The following is a 20,236-nucleotide window of genomic DNA, read 5'->3' as shown; positions in this document are numbered from 1 at the left end:
CTGCAGCCAAAGTAGGGACACTCAGCAGAAAGCAGGGTTAATGCAAACCCCAGTGAATGAAGATGCTACTACCCTGACAAAGATTTCACAGTATAGTCTGCACTACATTTGAAAGGTGGTATGATTCTCTCAAAAAGACTCATCTTTGGTGTATCATAAGACTAACACTAAAGATCACATTCTCTATAGCACTGAGGATGCAGCTAAGCAAAAATTCTGCATTTTGTCTCAATGCCAAGACATTAACTTGTTCTTTTTAAGGTTTTTTTAATTTTTTTTTTTACAATATTTATTATATTTTCCTATTTTCCTATGATTTTTTCTTTCCTCTCAATTTTCCACAAATTACTTTACCTAGGAAGAAATGAAAATATTGTGATATTTGACCAAAACTCAGAAGAGGGTAAACTTGCATAATGCCAAGCTCTAGAAAGGATTGCTATTGAAACCAAAAAACATCAGCTTCCCCCAACACTACAAAAAAATTAGACAGTGGTGTCAAAGAGAAGATGAAAATGTTTTAATTTATCCGGATATTTTTAGTTGTACATTTTACGTTAATTTAAATTCTATTTTTTATCAGAAAATAAAGGTTGGTTAGTTTTAAAGCTTTTCTTTTTTTTAGTCATGGCTATTCCTCTATTGGCATTTGCTGTTCTAGACAAACACATGCTGTTGCCCATGAACTACAGCAAAAACCACTGCTAAAATATCTGTATTATGGATGCAGTCAGGAAATTGATCTAAATCTTGTCAACTAAACCAAATTTTACTTTCAAATGGCACTAATCTTGAGTAAGAACCTTCTCCTCAACCATCACAAATTCTTGAGATGCCTCTATCCAAACAATCATATAATTATTGAACAGCTTTATCAGTTATTTCATTGGAAAGGCCAGGCTGCCACTAACTTTTTTTAAATCCGTATTTCATGCCTTTCAGTGTTTTTAATAATTTCTCTAAAAGTTAAAAATAACATACCTCTCAGCAATGGACTTTACCCTTCTTTAAAAAAATTACTAAATAACTAATTCCACTCTTTTATCCACTTGGATGATGATGATTCCAATGACTCAAGGCATGGTTTTTGTAATGTCAGGTAGAAAAAAGGCCTCTTCTTGCAAAAAACCTTTTGTCTTGAAAGATTCCTTGCTCTTGATCAGCCTTGTCACAAAAAGACTGAAAGTCCAAAGTTAAATTCTTTCTCCTGTCTGAGGGTGGGACTCATCAGACCAAAGCATATTTCCCCCTGGCACCCTTGACAACCACTGCAGTCCAACTTCTATGGCTCTTCCCACCTTATCACAGAATCACAGGATGGGTCAGGCTGGAAGGGACCACAGTGGGTCATCTGCTCAAGCAGGGTCATCCCAGAGCACATGGCACAGGTTTGTGTCCAGATGGTTCCTGAATATCTCCAGTGAGGGAGACTCCACAACCTCTCTGGGCAGCCTGTCAGTGCTCAGTCATCTGCACTTACCTAAAGCAGGTACATAAAATGGGCAGGATAATTCCTTGGAAGTATGTCTTGACTGTGAAAATAAATAGATAAACTACCACGGATGACTGTCGGACGTACAGACATTATACAGGAAATGTATATCACCTTCAGTGCCAGAAAAGTCTCTGACCTTAACAACCACGCACAAACCATTTTAAACAAATCATCAGAGAATTTTATTTCAGGCCTATTTCCTACAAATATGATTCAAATATGGAAAATGGCGATTTCTTACAAAGTGGTGAGTAGAAATACAAACTAATAAAAAAACAAAAAGCATTGTTCTACCAAAATCAATCTCAGAAGAAATCCCTTGACAGAAAGAAGAATTAAGCTATGCTGTTCTGCACATTTAATCCCTATTCTGTAAAACAATTCACTGCACTGGACACATTCTTTGCCTGGAGCTTTCCATCCATAAGGTTTAAGATGATTGCATGAAAAGCATTAAAAAGCACTACCATTTATCCCTATATTCCTTGCACAAATTCCCTTTCAGCCCCAAGAAATGAGGGCAAACAGCCACAATGGTTTCAGATCCACTATGGAAAGAATATAAAAACTATATCATCAAGTCAAAGCCTTCCAGCTCAAGAGAAATTGGATGAGTACAGCAGAATTTTCCATTACAGACATCCAGACAGAGGCTGTTGGCTCAATTATTTGAGGGAAAGGATTAAACATACTCCTGTTTCTCCACACCTAGCCCAAAAGAGAGAGGAAAGGCCCAAAATACCGCACAACTCTACAGGCTGGGCTGAGTCCATGGGAAAGGCAAGCCAAGCTCACTTGCTCCTCTGTGTGGTTCTCTGATCCATCAAAAGCAGCATGGACACTGCCTCATGTTCAAGCCAGCCAGACTGGGTAAAGCCTGTTTCTTAAACTGCGAGTAGACACCTAAACTCAGGAAAAAATCAGGCCTCCTCTTTCATATGTCCTATTAGTTGTCTGGAACATCTTCACTTGCTTCCTACTTTTACCAACCCAAGTAAAGCAGTTGTTGCAAAGCCAAGTCATAGTCCTTTTTTTTTGGTGTTTTGTGAACATGAACGTCCAAGATCAGTTGATGAATGCTGTCCTGTGTTCTTTTCACTGGGAAAGGCAGAAAAACAATAACTGTTAATAATGTCCCTGAATTAATTCTACAAAAGCAAAAAAACAAAGATGAGGCCAAGGTCCTTCCAATTAAAAAAAAAAAATCAGCATTCAAAAGGAGGTGATTAAAATGGGACATGACAGAAGGCCAAAAATGGACACATATTCTGTGTCTGACATTGGGTGTGTGAATCCCAGCTATGGCATCGTGCCGAGTGCCACGTGCACCCGCTGGAGGCAGCCCTTGTCCCAGGAATGTGTCCTCTTCAGCCACATGCTTTCTGTTTTCCAGACACAAAATAAGACAAGGTTTTAAGATGTTTATATTGCCAAAATTTATTATTGCTCCACTCCGAGGGGCAATGGTTTCTCAATTTAAGTCTTTTAAAAAGAAAATATATCACAAAGGCTTAAAAACTAACTTCTTCATGCCTCCAAAAATTTCAAGTCCATATTAGACATACATTGTCATTCCAATGCCTGCCCAAAAGACTATTTTTTTCAAAACTGAGAGGCAGCATTTGTTCACCATCCTGCACAGAATTTTTGCTTTCACCACAGTGACATAGGTGGTGGATGAAAAAGAATTGAAATAAAATCCCTTTTGTGCAATCATATATGTTTATTAGGATAAAATTAAATTAAATTATACTAAATTGATCAATTAAACTAAATTACAAATAAAGAGCTTCATGGTGTACAGCTTTATGGTGACGAAAATTAATTCAAAATCTAGTCCTCTTTAAATGGGCTTATTAAGAGAAGTCTTTTCTGAACATATTACTCTAGCAAATATCTGACTTCACTGAAGAGTGCACTGCTGGAACAAAATCATGAGATACTACATGATTCAAGCAAATTTTATTTCTCACTCACAAACATTTGAATTTAATGCTGGGCTGTGAAAATAATCAAGAATGACAAGCCTCAAAATACGTGCTGCTCTGCTAAACTGAACTGATGGAAGTCTTGAGTTAGTCAGCAAAATAAAGCCATAGGGACAACAGGGATTTATCATGTCTGAGAACAGAGCCTTGAATGTTGAAAGTGAAGTCTGAAGAGAAGCTCCAAAGATGGTGGGTTTTGCATAACACTGTCTTCATGGTTTAGTATTTTAATTGGGATGAACATTAGGGAGAAAATACTTCTGGCAACAAAAGGAAATGACCAACCATCCATTGTGTCCTGAATAAGCAAAGAACTGGTTTGCTTTGGCTTGTAAGCACAAGTAACTTGGTGATGCCCATAAGTCTCCAACAGAAGCTGAGGCATCCTAGCACTCAGCTGGGGCAGCTCTATCCCCTCCACATGTAATTCCATGTAGAGATGAAAAAGAAAAAATGAAGAGTTCTTAATAGAACTATAAACAAATTTTTTCTCTGAGAACATGACTCAAAGATTTTACTGAACTACAAAAGGCCAGGCACTGAATTGAATACAGAGTCCCCATTCCTTTCAAAGGGCTCTGGATCAGCTCTTCATGCATCACTGCAAACTTTGAGATGAAATTCATCAGTAAGTCAAGGCACAGAGGTCTGATGCCAATATGTGACAGGCTTCTATTTCTTACTGGGTCCAGTAATGAATAAAGCTGATTGCAAATCTTTAATTTAAGAAGGGGAAAAAAAAAAAAAGGAAAAAAAAAAAAGCCATCCACCAGGTTTTGTATAGTAGAATTCAAATCAGGTTTTGTATAGTGGAATTCATACGTTAGGAATGATGTAGAAGTAAAAAACTGAGGGGAAGGAATGAGCTTTCAAAGGAATTTTATATAAGTGGATGTTGGGCATAGCTCTGGAATCTTAGATGTGAAGTCCAGTGAGAATAAGAGTTGAAAGCAAGAAACGAAACTTCCGAGATGAAAAGTCAGTTCACTTCAACATATGTCTACAGAATTCAGTACAAGATCTTTTAAACCAAAGGAATGTATCACATGAATATGAAACAGTCTCTCTCTCTTTTTTTTTTTTATTGTCATCATTATTAAATTAGTAGTAGTGAAACATGGACATATTTTCATTGACGTGTTTTCCATTGGAAACCTGATGCAAGAAATAACACATTTTTCATGGGAACATACAACTTCCTTGGCAGGAAGGTTTCTCCCTGTTACATATGGAACTACTTATCACAGATCAGAAGGGCCTTAAGCTCAGTGTCAAGATGCCCAGTAAGACCCAGTCTGTTCTCTGCATGATAAAAAACCCCAGACTTGAATCCCATTTGTGCCTGAGCCTAAGTGAGACCTCTGGCCACTATGGTGCTGGACACCATGGGAAGGGGTCTGTGCTCCAGTTAGTATGAACAGATAAATATCTATCAAAGCAGGGAATTTGATGTGGGGCTCCATGCTGCAGATAAGTTCACTGGATATCAGAATATAGATTCAATCTCATCCTCTCTTGTTGAACCTGCTAAGTTGTGTGATAATTGAACATTGAGGGAGACAGTGTGAATGTGAACAGTATTTTGATATTTATTGCGTTGGAAAGCTTTATTAACGCTCATCTATCACAGCCATGTCTGAGAAAATGTCTGAAAGTAGTGGAGCACCATCTCCCTTCTGACAGATGAGTTCCTGGCCACAGTCACATAAAACACTCCTGCGCAGTGGGAGCTTGGGTGAGGCAGTAGTGGTCCCACATGTGAGGTACTCAAAGGAGACACAGCCAGACACAGAGTCCTGTCCCATCCTGCAACCAGGAATCAATCCACCTTCTCCTTAACATGCAGTTAAATTGGCTCTTGCCACAAAAATAAGTATGTCTGAGTGATAGCGTGCAACACTTAGTAACACTGTAAGAATAAGCACTATAAATGTGATACAGAATACCACTCAGTGTGCAAAACCACAAAATAATCAGAAAAATAGCCCAGCGGATTTACTATAATATATGCCCATTTTGAGCATCTTTTGCTGGTGAAAATGTGAAGTGTCATTAAGATACATTATTTTTATGTATTCATTTTGCAGTGCACTGTGATAGCTGAAGTACAATATATAGTATGAACCAATATTCTGTGTCCTGCTGTGACAAGCACACTGTATTATACAAATGTGTAACACACAGTATTTCCTCCCCCTTCCCCTATTTTAACCAAAGATTCTACTTGAGTGCACTTGACACAAATATTACCAAATATTGTTTGGGTACTTTTGCAGGCTTTTTAAAAAATAATAAGAAACAGAAAATTAAAAGGAAAAAAGAACTTGTTGGTGGCTACTGAAGCACTGCAAGGGAATTCCTGTTTCTTCAGGTTTCCAGACTGAGATTCCTGTCCTTAAGAATCTACTTAAGGTGCTACTCCAAAATTAGGAAGTTTATTCCCACCATCCAAAATATTAATGACAATATTGAACAGAATCAGGTGTGAAACCGACTATCCCACTTTTGCCTTGCCAGAGAAACACAAGTGACTAACTCCCTTTCCAATACAAATGTCCACTGAGTTGACTTAAGTCTTAAAATAATTGACTGTTGATATTTTTTTTCCTGACTTCTTCACAAATCTGAAACAATGCATTGTGCAGGAAAAAAATGCAAAATTCACATTTAAAATAAAATCGGGAAATATGTGCTGCATTATCCATCAGATACTTAGTCAAAATGTCAGGGGAGTGTTTCTTTCATGGAACACTGATGCACTTTGCTATAAGCTCCTGAAATTTAAACCCTGCCTACAACAGTAAAATGGCCAACTCCACTGATTTGTCAGAAGCAATATTTATAATAAGCAATGAAATATATTTTATAATTACACACTGAGTCTCACTAAACACTTTGAAAACCACCACTTAGTTCAATAGTGGAAACATGAGGAACCTACGAGGAAGGACAAGCACTTACCTCTTGATCACACACTGGTGTAAAAGCAACTATGTACTCTGCCAGGGTCATGTCATCCACCAAGTTTTTCACCTCTTCATCAAATGCAGAGTTAATAATTCCTTGCCTCTGGAATTTGCCATGCATTCTCCTAATGAAGCTGTTCCTTTCCTGGCACTTTTGGGTGAGGCAAGCCAGCTTAGCCTGTGTGGCATGAACACAAACATTCTATGGTTCTGTGATTTCACTCACTGCTGAGACTGCAAGTTTATATTTTGTGTCTGATCTGAAATTCCACACGTTTTGACCCAAAGCTATAGATTGCATTCCTATGTCTCTACATCATTAGGTGCCTCTGCACCTTCAAGAGCAGTACATGTGCACAGATAAACTGGAAAGAGATGTTCCCTTTCCATGAGCAAGATCCCCCTTTTGACAGGCTGAAGAGCAACCTTGCAATAATGTCAGTGAGCTCTTGCCTAAGGTGAAGCCCAGTAGCACCCAGCTAATCAGGGACAACTACAGAAGCAGTCACAGGCACAGAAGCCTGGAAGCAAAGGGATACACCTTGTGTAGGTCCCAAATCAGTGTTCAGGGAAACACACTACCTTCAGAGGAGCTAATGTCAGCTTCACTTCAGACTTTCTCTTCTGTAGTTCTTTCTCCTGAAAGATTTGAAAAATATCCTGTATCAATTTATCCAAGAAGCACTTTAAAATACTCTAGCAGTTTTTTGATATCTGTTTTAGACCTGACTCTGAGGTGTACACTTTGCATATCTGTGTGACCCTCTATCACAAACAAGATGAATCACTGTAAGGAGCTGGTTGCACACAGATAGGCTCTGGCATACAAACACTGCCCTACTCACATTAGCATTGGTCTTAAAAATTAAGAAAGGCTTTTGGATGTTCTTAGATGGAGCCTTATATCAGTGAGGTTACTTCATCAAACCAACATCACAGTAAAGACTTGGTATCCTTCATCATGCACTCATGTTCATATTTACTCTGTGAATCTTTCAAAACAGTCTTTGGGGGAAAATTTTCACTTTCATTATCAATATTATATTGTAAAATTAGAGAAGAGAGAAGAAATTTTCTGCATGTATATTCCACTCTGAAAAGTGAACATCAACAACCTTCTACTCTGACACAGCTGATACATGTCCTCTATTAGTAGGTGAAGCAGGGTGGGCCAGATGACTTAGTCTGTACCTTATGATTAAAATCTACTGATGATAACCCTTTTGTCTGATTATGCATAAAAAATACAGTATCTTGCCAAGAAAAATCCATTACCATTATGAATCATTACAGTATTTTTGACAATAAAGTACAGATTCTTTGCATTCATTTTGCCTGAAAATTTACATTTCTGCAAAGTTTACAGTAAATATATTATATGCCTCATTAAAAAACTTTTATGAGAATTCAGTTATGCTGAAAAAGATCACATGGTCCTCAGCTAATAAACTGTGGGCTTGGGAGGAATCAGAGCAGGCAGGACAGGGAAAACATGTCTTTACATTGCACTAGCACTGGGGGAACAAAAAAGATCTGGCAGTAGGTCCCTGCACTGGAGACATTCAATTCTTGATGAGGCAGGGAGCAACATATTTTGAAGATGCAATAGAACAATTAAGATTTTTCTATTTATATGGACAGCATGTCTCACCCTTTACTCACCTACCATCTGATATCACACCAGACACTACAAAACAGTTTCATTTTACCAGCACCATTCTTCTAAGAGGCATCCCCTAATCCATACCTGAGAGAAGCCACTAACCCTCTTTACAGGGCTGGTTTAGAGCAAACCACAGCACATGATGAGGCTAGGAAAAACAAAACAAAACCACCACCACCACCAAACAAACAAACAAAAACCGAAATTGTAAAAAGATGGATCTACTGTGGAGAAAGTAGAATGAAACTTGCTCCCAGTAGAGAGAAGACAAAAATCTCTTGTATTTCAGAGTAGAGACAGAGGAGAAGCATGTTCTACTTGTATCAGGCTATGAAGAACAAAGAGCACTATTGAGAACATGCCATTTACTAGCTGTTTCAGAGTCTGATGGGCAATTCCAATTTGGCTCACACTGTAACTATCATCCCTTTCCAAAATACAGTTCCCAATAGGAAAGAAAATCAATGGGAAATAAGTCCTAGGAGGAATTTGTTTCCACCCAAGAGTTCAGTAGCTGCAGTCACACTTACAGAAGCAGCTTTGCTGTCACACTGTAAGGCAGCAGCTTTGCAAATCTTAATGCACCTGCTCTGGTTTGTCAGGTGAAATTAGTACACAAGTGTGAAAACTGCTTGTGTAAGTACACTTGTGCATACATGGGGGTTCTCACCAGAATAACTATGACAAAAATCCAACCCACACACCTATCTGAAAATGTGTTACTGAAACTCTTCATGTGTACCCCTAGCAGATGAACAAAAAAAGTCAGGAAAAACTCTATCAAAATTCTGTCACTAGCTTGGTGTTTCATAATCTGATAAAGTGGAACAACAGAGTCAAGAATGTTAAAAATCCTGACAATTTAAGCCAAGGAGGTGGCTCTGTAGAGAATTTCAGCATCACTTTGCTTGCATTACACTATGGGGATTAATCAGAGCAGAGACTGAACTTTCATGATCATCTATCATTTTTTCATAACATGGATCACTCAGGCAGTTTACATCTTTTACTTATTTCTCTGAAGTCAGGGGTACTTTTATATACCTGGAAACCATTTAATTATCCTCATATTCATTCCCAGGAAAGAAGACTATTTTGCTTTTCCCCTTTGAAAAGAAAGATGTAGAATCTGACATCTAAGCTCACATTTAAGCACACAGAAAACGACTTTATGATACCTTTTCACATAGCTGAGCCTGAAGGAGTTCCACTTCATTCTGCAAGTCATGAAACTGATTTTGTAATGCAGCCTGGTCCCTGAGCTGGGCTTTCAAGGTCAACACTTGCTGCTCTAATCTCTTACTGGCTATTTTATTCACCTCTTTTTCCTGGGCATCCTTCAATGTGTACACAGGCTAGAGAGAAAATACACAGATTTTCAATTTAGGTGTATAAAACAACAAAAATATTCTTAATCATGTTTTATACCACAAAACTTCTCAATCAATATAACTACCTACCTTGTACATCAAAAAGAAGTAAGCTGATATAAAATGTATGATTCCAAAACTTCATGAACATATTAGCACTAATATTTTGCACTAACCTTAAACTCTTTATATGTAAGGAGTACTTGACCCCTGTGAGAGCAGGTATGGAATTGGATTTTCACAACATTTCTTCAAGGTAAATATTTGTATTGTAATAATTTAATAAATGGGAAACTGGGCAAAGACAGATTAAGTGACCAACCTGTGGTCACATAGTGAGTAAGAAAAAACCTCAAAAGTTCCCAGTCTCCTGCTTCAACAAGAAGCTATATAATATGCCTCTTGTTCTTCTACATATATTTATCTCAGAGAGATAATTTCTCTCCCAAATATATATTTGCTCTGGAAGATTATTAATAACACTGATCAGATTTTAAGTTTAAATTTCTATAATACTTTAAAATAAAATGGTTTTTACATTAAAATGTAATAATAGTGATACAGAAGAAGTTGAAAGAGAAACTTCTGAATTTAACTCCTCCTCCCCCACTCTCTGATTTCTTTGCTTCCAATTTCATGCACTTAGATTGAAAGGATTAGTGAGAGCTCTAGATTGATGGTCAGCATCATAAGCTCAGTTCCTAGAAGTGACACTGCCAGATTAAACTTATAGATTTAGAATGAGGAAAATTGGAAGGAGAAGGAAGTATCCTGACAAACATTTATGCTATTATATTAAAAAAAAAATTGAGTTGGTACACACAGCTGGTAAAGATTTCTGATAATACAGTACACAGTCTAAAAGATTAAGCTAAAAATTATAGTCAGACCCATATACTGTGGTAAAACCATATAACTTTCTGACAAAACAGAATGATGGCTTGGTTTTAATGGTTACAAACATTGATACAACTGAGAGAGGAGCTAATACTCAGCCCTGCTGTACACCACCACAGTAAATTCTTCCCAGGCTTTCTGACAGCCTTTCTGGCTTTGACACCCTTGACTACAACACACTGAAGGCACCATTCCATAGGAAACAGCAAACTGAATTGTAGATCACATCACTCTGCCTGCAACACATCACTGCAACACAGAGAAAAACAGAAATATGACACTGTTCTTCCTCATATGAAGCAAGTCTTCTGTGCACACCACTGGAGCATGTTGAATGCTTTGTACCAAACTTTTTGGCTCCCTCTTGTGTCAAGAGAACAATGGGAACTGCTGGACACATCAAGATGTATTAGACCAGGGCTGCAGGGACAAAAGCCTGAGAATGAGTCCATGACATGGTATTTTCCTCATCTTCTCTCCCCCACAAAAAAAGGATGTTAAAACCAAAAGGGAAACACTCCCTAACTCCTTTACTTATGGAAAAAAAGGCGGGGAAATAAAACATTTGCATGAAGGTTAGAGACAGAGAAAAGTTCCCTCTTTCCTTTTGCATTTTGCTGACCTGCTAGCACTTTTCTGTAGTTTCAAAGCACAAATGATGCATACAAGATTTATATATGAGCACTCTGTCAGATGCCCCAGTTTGCAGTGACCATAGGTTATCTAGTCAAGCTCCAGAAGGATGAAGGACTCAGCAGCTGGGACTGGGAAATAACCAAAGGATAACTAAGCCCAAAACACAGCATTTAACACACTGCATTCTTGTAAAACCTGGCAAGACCACTAGTCTTTGAAGTTGGTGCCTAAATATTAAAAATAAAAACAGCATCTTGCTCTTGTTGTGTGAATTGTGCTTGTCTGAAAACTCAGTGAGAAAATGAGGAATATGACCTATTTGCTACAGGCTGTGACAGTCATCAGGGGTTCACTGGGGAAGCCTGGCACCTTATTTACTGTGTGCATTTCATGCAAAATTCTTCTATTAATTTTTAAAGCTGTAGATATTACCTTGCCCCCTTCCTGCTCACCCCCATATTTCTCTTAAATTCAGCCACAGCACCACTACTCAGAAGGCCACCTCAACACCCCAGAAAACTCACCCAAATACTCCTAGGCTAAAGTGTATTTCACCTGTTCGCAGCTTCACTGAAATAGAGTCCGAGCAGTAAGCTTCAAATATATTATCTTAGCTCTCTTTTACTTGCAATGAATAACACCATGACAGCCTTATGGAGTCTCAGGCGAGAACTAGGATCCCTGGGCATCAGGGACTGTAGAACGTAAGACATGTTAAAAGTCCTAAAAGACACACTCAGAACACAGCATATCCCAAAGACCCAGAGTGCTCACATCTTCACTTCTTTAAAGCATTGCAGACAGAGGTCTTCCAGAAGAATGAAGTTTAGAACAGGAAAATTCATCAATTACTGTGATTTACTGCGCAAGAGTTTATTAATAATTTTGCAGAGTGAAAAACAGTTTTGGACAAGGGTGGCAAGTAACTGAAAACAAAAACCGGATTGCCAGTCAACAAAACTGCCCTCAGGAAGTAAAATGATGCTAGAAAAGTAGATCATGGTCCTTTTTGTGGCAAAAAGTCTTGTTTTTTCAATCTAGAAAATCTTAGCTCATATTTTAACACCTCACACAAACCCACTATCAACAGCTTGGTGTATATTAAAAAGTTTATTTTAAAAGTGAATTATTGAAATAAATTTGACCTTTGTTAAACTATATCTACTCTATTTTCTATCATACTACTCACTAAATTGTGCCAATAAAATCAATATTGTTTGGTTAAAACATAATGGACTTGAGTTATGCAGGTAATTAGTTCTGCCACCAAACAGTGCAACTGAAGGATAAACCCAGTTCTGTGATGTACATGGACTGCATCTTTGACCCTGGAATGAGACACATGTACTCAAAACTTTGACACTAACCCTACAAGTAATTCAATTGGATGAAGAAGTCAGACCTAAATCAAACAGCATCACAGTATTGCATAAATATATACTACTGATCAATAAACACTAATTTGAAAACATTAGTTGTTGGAGGGATTTAAAAGTGACAGGGTTTTTCAGCAAAAGGCTGACCTGCACATTTTCCAGTGTAAAAACATCCTGCCAAAGGTTGATGAATTTTATTCTCATGTGAGTCACAGAAATAATTAACATCTTACTTTATTGACCAATAGAATCCACAATAATTGCCCCAGACTATCCCCAAACAAAAGGATTAAAGCTCCATTTCCCAAAAGTGCACCCAAAATCTTAACTAGCTTAAACAAAACAAGTGACACGTTTCTTTTTATTTTCAAACAATTTGGGAGTTTCTTCTTGCTTGAAATAGATTCTACTGTATTAGGATGCTACATGCCAATACATCACAATGACATGAAAAATCTGTACTTCTTTTTCGTTTAACAGTCAGAATTCAGCTGTCTAAACACCAGCCCTAAGTGCCATATAGGGTGTACAAGCGACCATGAAGTAACTGCCTAGGACTTCCAGGTGGCCAACTACACCCTCAGCCAGGATGCCCTAAGACCTTTAACTGGGGTAAACTGTGACATTTAGGCAGTGGAACTGATCTCAGAATCCTTATACTTTCCAGAATTTGTTTCTATTTTCTTCCAAAGTCATATCTATCCAACCTGCTCAAAATGAATTTGCAAGTATTGTAGATTGCTACAAATGTACTTTTCCAGCTAGTAGAAATTGCATATTTCTTCTGTGCAGCTTACCAGTTAAGGAGGACAGAAATAATTTCAGGGTTAGCTGAAAAGTCTTGATAAAAGCTGCTTCCAGAAGATTATTCAGTAACTAAAAATCTTTACATAGAACACTTTATTTTGGTGGAAAACATAAACCTGTATCAAGACAGAGAACCACCGGAAATTTAAAAAATGTTTAATTTACAGCAAAACCAGAATTTCTGTGATATAAATGCATTCTAGTGAGACAGAAAGATATCCTGGATTTTGGGGACACATATTTGGGCCACATGTGCCCATTAAAGACTTTGACTTTAATCCACACCATCTGTTCACAGTGTCATTTTGCTCCAAATCCAGCAATCAGGGCTACAAGGCCTGAAATCAGGGCAAAAAGGCCAAACACTGGGAACACTGGAGACTCCTCCAAGACCTTTCATTAAGGCCACCTGAAAATTACTTTGGCTCAAGAGAGCAGAACAAGAGCCCTCCTAAACAAAAAAGTGAGGTGTTTATAATGCCCATGACTCTGGACTATTCTGCAGACAGATGGTCTACCTTGTAAAACATCTGCTCACTTTTAAGTTTCCAGTGGCTAGAGAGGCTGTACACTTGCTTCAAACCTATTCCCAAGAACACTAATGGGTGTTTCTTCAGCCACAACACTCCCTCCCAAGGAACATGCATTTCTCCATTCCATTTACATACATACCACTGGTTTGCAGTGCTGCTTTCCCTGCATTTTGTCCCCAACTTCTTGCTTAAGGCAATCTAATTCTGAGAGAGCCTGTGTCAAACAAGTTTTCATTTCTTCGTACCTTGTTTCAGCGAAACCAAGTTCTCTGTACCACTTCTGAGCCTAACAGGAAGAACAAAAATTACTGAGTATAATTAGTCCAGCAGTGGTATCATTTTTCAATACCAGCTTACAACCACAGATTTGAGGCTGCTCTCTACATCATAACTTTTGGACTGTTATAAACTGATTAAATTAAATGGAATTATACAATACACTACAATATTATCATAAGAAATTAATGCAATTTTAGAAGGACATCCTATAGAATATCTCACTAGCTCTATGCGAAAAATAGTATTTAGATTTATTCTAAATGTGAAGGTACCATGAATATTTTGAATAAAGTTTAAAAAAGCAGTGGTGTATACAAACATGATTTCAGAGATTACATCTTTGAAAGCCCTCAGAGCAAAGTGAAAGTAAGTTTTTATTAGCTGGGTAGGGGAAAAAGTTTTTCTTGAGGAATGTTTCCTGGTTTCAGCTGGGACAGAGTTAATTTTCTCCTTAGTAGCTGGCACAATGCGGTGTTTGATTCAGTATGAGAAGCAAAACAACAATGTCAAAAATGAAAAATGAAAAGAAGGGGAAAAAAAGCCCTCCCTGTGTTCACCTTTTAATTCTTTCTAGGGTGTCTTTATTCCACTTACACACATTAACTGTAGCTTTAAAAACAAAAGCAAACCCAAACCAAAAATCACAAACAAGCCCCTCAATAGCTCTGCTGGTCACCTGACAGCAATCTCTCCTTCATATGATAGATCATTTTTTCCTCCCTTCTGAAGCAAAGGTTCCACATTATTTTAAGTAAACTGAGGAAAGTATTGTAACACACAACTTCTGTATAACACACAAAAGGATTAGAAGGACCCAAGTTAATTGGATTTTACAAAAGAAACAAAAGTAAAACTATATCTTCATGTTCAAAAGACAAGGTCAGAAGTCCTTGCCTAAACATCCAACAGTCATCCAAATCCATCCCTTTATTCCAGCTGCCTCACCTGAAAGCTGGGAAGTCTTATAAAGCAGTTGTCAAAGGACAGTAATTTTGTACAACCACCATGAAAACCCTATTGCTATTTTTCTTTTACATAGTCAACACACATGTTGGCTGCCAATGGTTTGTCCACAGGGAGTGTGAGTGATGCCTGTTACAGCCCTATAAATATATACTTGCCATAAAAACAATACATTCTGCTTAGACGTGCATAGAGTGGAGATTGACTAATAAAAAATAGGAATGTGAATATCTAGTGCATTTGGAAAGGCACAACACTGAAAGCTTCCTCAGATGGAGTCAAAAGTGCAGATTTACTCGAGAGAGGCACAGAACTACCCCATCCAAACAAGTCTCCAAGTAGGTGGTGCTGGACTTGGTGTGGAGAGAAGGGGCAGCATGTCGGGCAGTGCCTCTGGATATGGCAAAGGCCTGACAGCGCCAGGCTGCACAGGATCTAGCTTCTCATTCAAAAACTACTTTCAATTCAGGTTTGCAGTAACCCTCAGTGCTTCTGCTGCCTTCTCCTCCTGCTTATTCTCAGTGATGTAGAGGGAAGCAGCCTGCCCAGAGATGGCCAGAGTAGGCAGGTTGTTGTGTGTGCCTGTGTCAGGACACTCAGCCCCTGCCACAGTGTCCTGCAGGAATGCAGCTTCACTTTATGTTCTAAGTGACTGTGCTATTCATCACTCAAAGATCAGGGGAACATTTTGGTTCTGCAGATCAGAGACTTTCCTGTTTTGCAAAAGTGTTAAAGCCTGGCAGAAAGAAGACAGCCGTGTTAGAAAACACAAGCAAAACCAAATTTGCTCCTCAGACGTACATCAGAGTAGAAGGTTACCTCTTTTTTTGACTTTTCTAATTCCTTTTGCTGTACTTTTAGCTCCTCTTCTGCCTTTCTAACTTGCTCTTTCATCATACTGTAGCTTTCAAAGATGATGCCCTGGATAGACAAAAAGACATGATGATTCTTCTCACCTGTACAAAATGGCACATTTATAGAATGTTGTTTATAGAACAACATATGGTTTTCTCCAAAATTACTAAAAAAATTGCATAAAATCAACATATTACATATAAATATTTCTCTGTTGACTATTCTCAACTGAAGTAGTAATTCTGCATTTATAAGTGCATAGTAATCTCCACAGAAATTCACTGTGGTGTAAGCTACCTGACTACAAAGGAAAAACATGGATGTGAAATCCAGCACGAGTGAAGATCCTGTCTTTAGACATATGTTTCATATGCATCAAAACAATAAAAAAATTAGACCAAATCAGAATAAAAATTAGTAAATGAACATGTGCACACTTTTCACCAAGACATGATTTTTTCACCATTATAACAAGTTTCCTTCTGTTAGGAGAACTTGTGGTAGAATAAAAGCTTCTTGGAAAAGCTTTTACTCTTGCAGTAAGATAAAAAAATTTTTAAAAGCCTGAACAGTGCAGTCTTTTAAGTATTATTTTTGACTTTGTAGATTGCTGTATCACTTTAACATTCTCTAATACAACATTCCAAAAAAACCCCTTTCTGGCATTTTGCCTTCTATTTCAAAGTTAACTTTATCACCTCAGCTCACGTTAGAGGTTACAAAGTTTCCTCCATCACAAAGGCAATTCAGCTTTGCCCTCCAAATAACATTGGTATCTCCCTTTCTTTAGAAGATCGTGCTCGATAACATTCCTTACTGTTAGTATTTACCTTTTTCCCAGGGGAATAATCTGAAGGATCTATAGGCAGAACTCCCTGTTCTTCAGTTTGTGTTACACTACATGCTGTTCCAACTTTCTTTGGCTTAAGACCATGTTGTTGACTTCCTTCTTTTAGTTTTACTGTATTTTTCTTTGTTCCTATACTTTTCTCTTTTCTCAGCTCTTCACAGGTGAAACCTAAAGAAGACATTAATTCTTTCAAATTTTTATTTTCTAAAATAAAGTTTGCATTTGCTTTCTGAAATTCCTCAAGCTGTTCTGAAGTTTCTTGCTTGATTCTGTCTATCTCTCTTTTCAGTACACATTTTTCCTCCTGTAAATCAGAAATGGTTTGATAACAGCTAGTTTTGCAATCTTGGAGTTCTGAAACTAAGATCCTATATTTGTCTTGCTCACACTTTATCTCTGCCAAATGTCCCAACAAAGTTTCTTTTTCACCTTCTGAAAGAGCTATTCTTTGTAAATTTTTCTCTCTCTCCTGTACTAATTCATTACATTTTGCTACATAGTTTTCATTGTCTTGTAATAATTTAGCCATTTCTTTGAAGCATCTGCTTCTCTCTTCTTTTAGGTCAGAAAGCAGCTGGAAATACCTCATTTTCCTTCCATTCAGGGATAGAACACTCCCGTGAAGTTTATTTGATGCAATTGTCAATGAGTCCTTTTCAGAATTCCTATTTTTCTCTTCAACATATGAGAGATTCTTAGGGAAAGTTTCAACTAAAAATGTTCCTGGGGTCATGGTGTTTTCTTCTGTAAAGTTATTATAACATCCACCAGCAACTTCTTTCTTATTAATTAAGTTTTGGAATGAAACAATGTTAGCCTCATCTACTGCTAAAACGTATTGAAAATATGCATCCATCTCCTCTTCCAGGGCACGCATCATCTGAGCATATCTGTCATTCTCCTGTTGTAATATGCAGACTTTTTTGGAGTAATTTTCATTCTCTTGCATCAGCAGAAATATCCTCTGAGAACATGCAGCCACTGCTTTTTCCAGTACAGATATTTTCACATTACATTCATTTCCAGCTTCCAGCGATGACAGATGACAGAAACACTCATAAAAAGTGTTCCCTGGTAGGAATAGTTTTCTTAAGCACACAGCCCTCTCTTGCAGAGGAAACAGTAAGTTTAGTGGATACCTCTTTTCATCTGACCAAAAAAATTTCTGAGAGTATGCATGTTGCATGTTTTTAGCAGCTATTTTTTGACACGAGAAATTCTCCTCATTTGGTTCACACAGTTTCAAAGTCTGGTCTTTCATTTTTTTCAGGCCAATATTACTGGAGGGCCTTGTTTGGTGAGTTGGTTTCTGAGCCTGCTTTTCCTTCTCTTCCATTTCAGTTAAGTCTTCTCCATTGCATCTGCTATTCACATCAGGGATGCAGTTTTCTGAGATATTTTCTTCATCCACTTGTTCAGGACTCCCTTCAAAACACTTTTTAAAGTCTTTAAAAGCAACAGAGAAACTTTGGGCAATCTGTGTGCTACAGAGATTCTCTTTAGCTTCCACTCCTTGCTTCCCAGGCCTGAATAATTCAGTTTTGGGGAAAACTTTAGGACTTTCCTCAAGATCACAGGTCAGCTGTTGTTGTTGGGCTTTGTCATTCTGTATTTCTTCTCTTTTAGCTCTCCCTGTAAAGATTTTTTGGTGATACTTTTCATCATCAAAATCTTTATCCAGACATATATTTTCACTTATGCTTTTTGGCAGAATTTGCATGTTTCCCCAATGTTTTTCCATGTTGCATCCTTCTAGAGACGATGGAAAAATTTCAGCCACAGCGGAAGGCAACTTTGCATGAAGAAGTTCAGGAGCTTTGTCATAAAATCCTCCTTTTGCAACAATGCAAAGGCCATCAGACCAAAGATCAGTATTTGCCTCACAGAAACTCAAACTCCTCACTTTCTTCACAGAGGTGAAAGCTGCTGTGTGGCATCTTCCAAGTTCAAACCAGGTCAGCTGGAGCTTCTTCCTCATTAGGGCTTCAACCACAGAAGCAGGGAATGTCTTCACTGGTAGAGTTATACTTTGTGTCTTCAAGAGAAAAAAGGTTTCTTCATCCTTGGTTTCCTTAATTGTCTCATTGATAGAGAACTTTGCAGAACAAGGGGGAAGCAGCCCTGCTGCATGATGACTTGGGGTACACCTGAGCAAAGTGAAACTCCCTTCTAGAGTACTTGCCCTCTGTGGTCCAAGAGTGACCTGGTGATAGCAAATGAGAAATGTTTCAAACTGAAAAATATATACTAAAGTGTGCTGCTAATCATAATTTGTTTTTTACTTCATTCATAAAATACTTGATTACAAATTGATGAGAAAAAGCCATTTCCATACAAAGAGTTTTCAAATTATTTAAAGACTTGCAACAAGAGTAATGTTACAAATTAGGTATGAGTACTTCAATCATTTTCTTAGTGCACACCTGTATACACCTTGTAAAGCATCTGTAGTGGCCATGATTTAAAGCTGTTTTTATATTCACCTTTAAATACACCAACTCTTCATTTTCTCCCCAATTTCACATGCTCCCTGTGCACAAAGATAGCAAGAACAGCAGTAACTTTTCTTCTCACCTGCTCAGCCTCAGGTAGACCAGCAAGTTTCACAAAGGCACTGGAACTGCATTCCAAAACTGGTCCAGGTTCTTCTGGTAGCTCCTCCATCTTCTTTAGTCCATCACAAGTACAGGCTGGTGTTTCTGTCGTGATAAAGCACAGGACAAATGTAATGTCTCTCCCCAGACAGTTACACAAAAAAAAAACCCAAAACCATCTGAGCAGATGTTTTGAACAGAAAAATATTTTAGTGAGAGTATGCTCAAAATTACCTTCTCTACCAGCAGCATACACAACAAGTGAGTGATACAGATACAAGCACGATGTTAAACAAGAAAACAAGCTTCATAAAAACCCATAAATATTGAAGTCTAAAGTAAGTTTTATTTAGGGTTCATGGTTCCCAGTTCCCAAAGCATTTAGAAATGGAAAACACACTTCATTACAGTGGGCAGGTGAAAACTTATAGATTAAACTTACAGGTTAAAATTATTCAGTGCAGGTCTGCATTTACATGCACTAAAATTTGCTACAAAATTCCCATTAATTAATGCTGGAAGAATTTACCTGATATAATTTTCCAGCATCAGAACCTTCACGTTGTTTGGTCTGAACAGCAAATCTGACTGCTGCACAGAATTCCCAAATACTATGCTTCATCCAGGACATACAAAGTACCCCCTCACCTCTGAAAGTTCCAAGATTTCTTGCAAAAGCTCATTATGTGAATGGTGGCAAACAGTTATTGTTTCACCTTCCTCAGATACAGTTTACAGATGAGGAGGATTTTCGAAGAGTTTACACATTCTAAGTCATGCACAACCCAATGAAATCATCTTCACTTTATTGCACAGAAATGAAAGCAAAAACTGATTTCTTTGTATACCAGACTCTTTATCATGTAGCAGCACAACTGGAGTTTGAGTAGCTCTGCTTCTGAGTGAATCCAAGACTGCTCTCCATTTCAGATTCTGAACTTCATCCTGAATTAGATCTCCATTC

General features: G+C 37.9%; 1 protein-coding gene across 12 annotated transcripts in view; it reads right to left on the bottom strand.

Annotated features, from left to right (window-relative positions):
- JAKMIP1 (janus kinase and microtubule interacting protein 1) overlaps positions 1–20,236 on the bottom strand; it is a 228,824-nt gene that overhangs the window by 53,313 nt on the left and 155,275 nt on the right. For 9 of the 12 annotated variants that reach the window (XM_048302975.1, XM_048302974.1, XM_048302972.1 and 6 more), the window contains 8 exons: positions 20,121–20,235; positions 19,253–19,377; positions 16,659–18,881; positions 15,793–15,894; positions 13,871–14,017; positions 9,291–9,467; positions 7,032–7,088; positions 6,445–6,627 (listed from right to left, as the gene is read on the bottom strand). In XM_048302975.1, coding sequence (XP_048158932.1) covers positions 6,445–6,627; positions 7,032–7,088; positions 9,291–9,467; positions 13,871–14,017; positions 15,793–15,894; positions 16,659–18,881; positions 19,253–19,377; positions 20,121–20,235 — 3,129 coding nt within the window. The remainder of the gene's footprint in view (positions 1–6,444; positions 6,628–7,031; positions 7,089–9,290; positions 9,468–13,870; positions 14,018–15,792; positions 15,895–16,658; positions 18,882–19,252; positions 19,378–20,120; position 20,236) is intronic. The other 3 variants (XM_048302977.1, XM_048302979.1, XM_048302978.1) reach the window with 3 other exon arrangements.

Source organism: Corvus hawaiiensis, chromosome 5, assembly GCF_020740725.1.
Source record: "Corvus hawaiiensis isolate bCorHaw1 chromosome 5, bCorHaw1.pri.cur, whole genome shotgun sequence".
NCBI classification, from domain to species: domain Eukaryota; kingdom Metazoa; phylum Chordata; class Aves; order Passeriformes; family Corvidae; genus Corvus; species Corvus hawaiiensis.
This window is presented reverse-complemented; position numbering and strand designations above follow the sequence as displayed.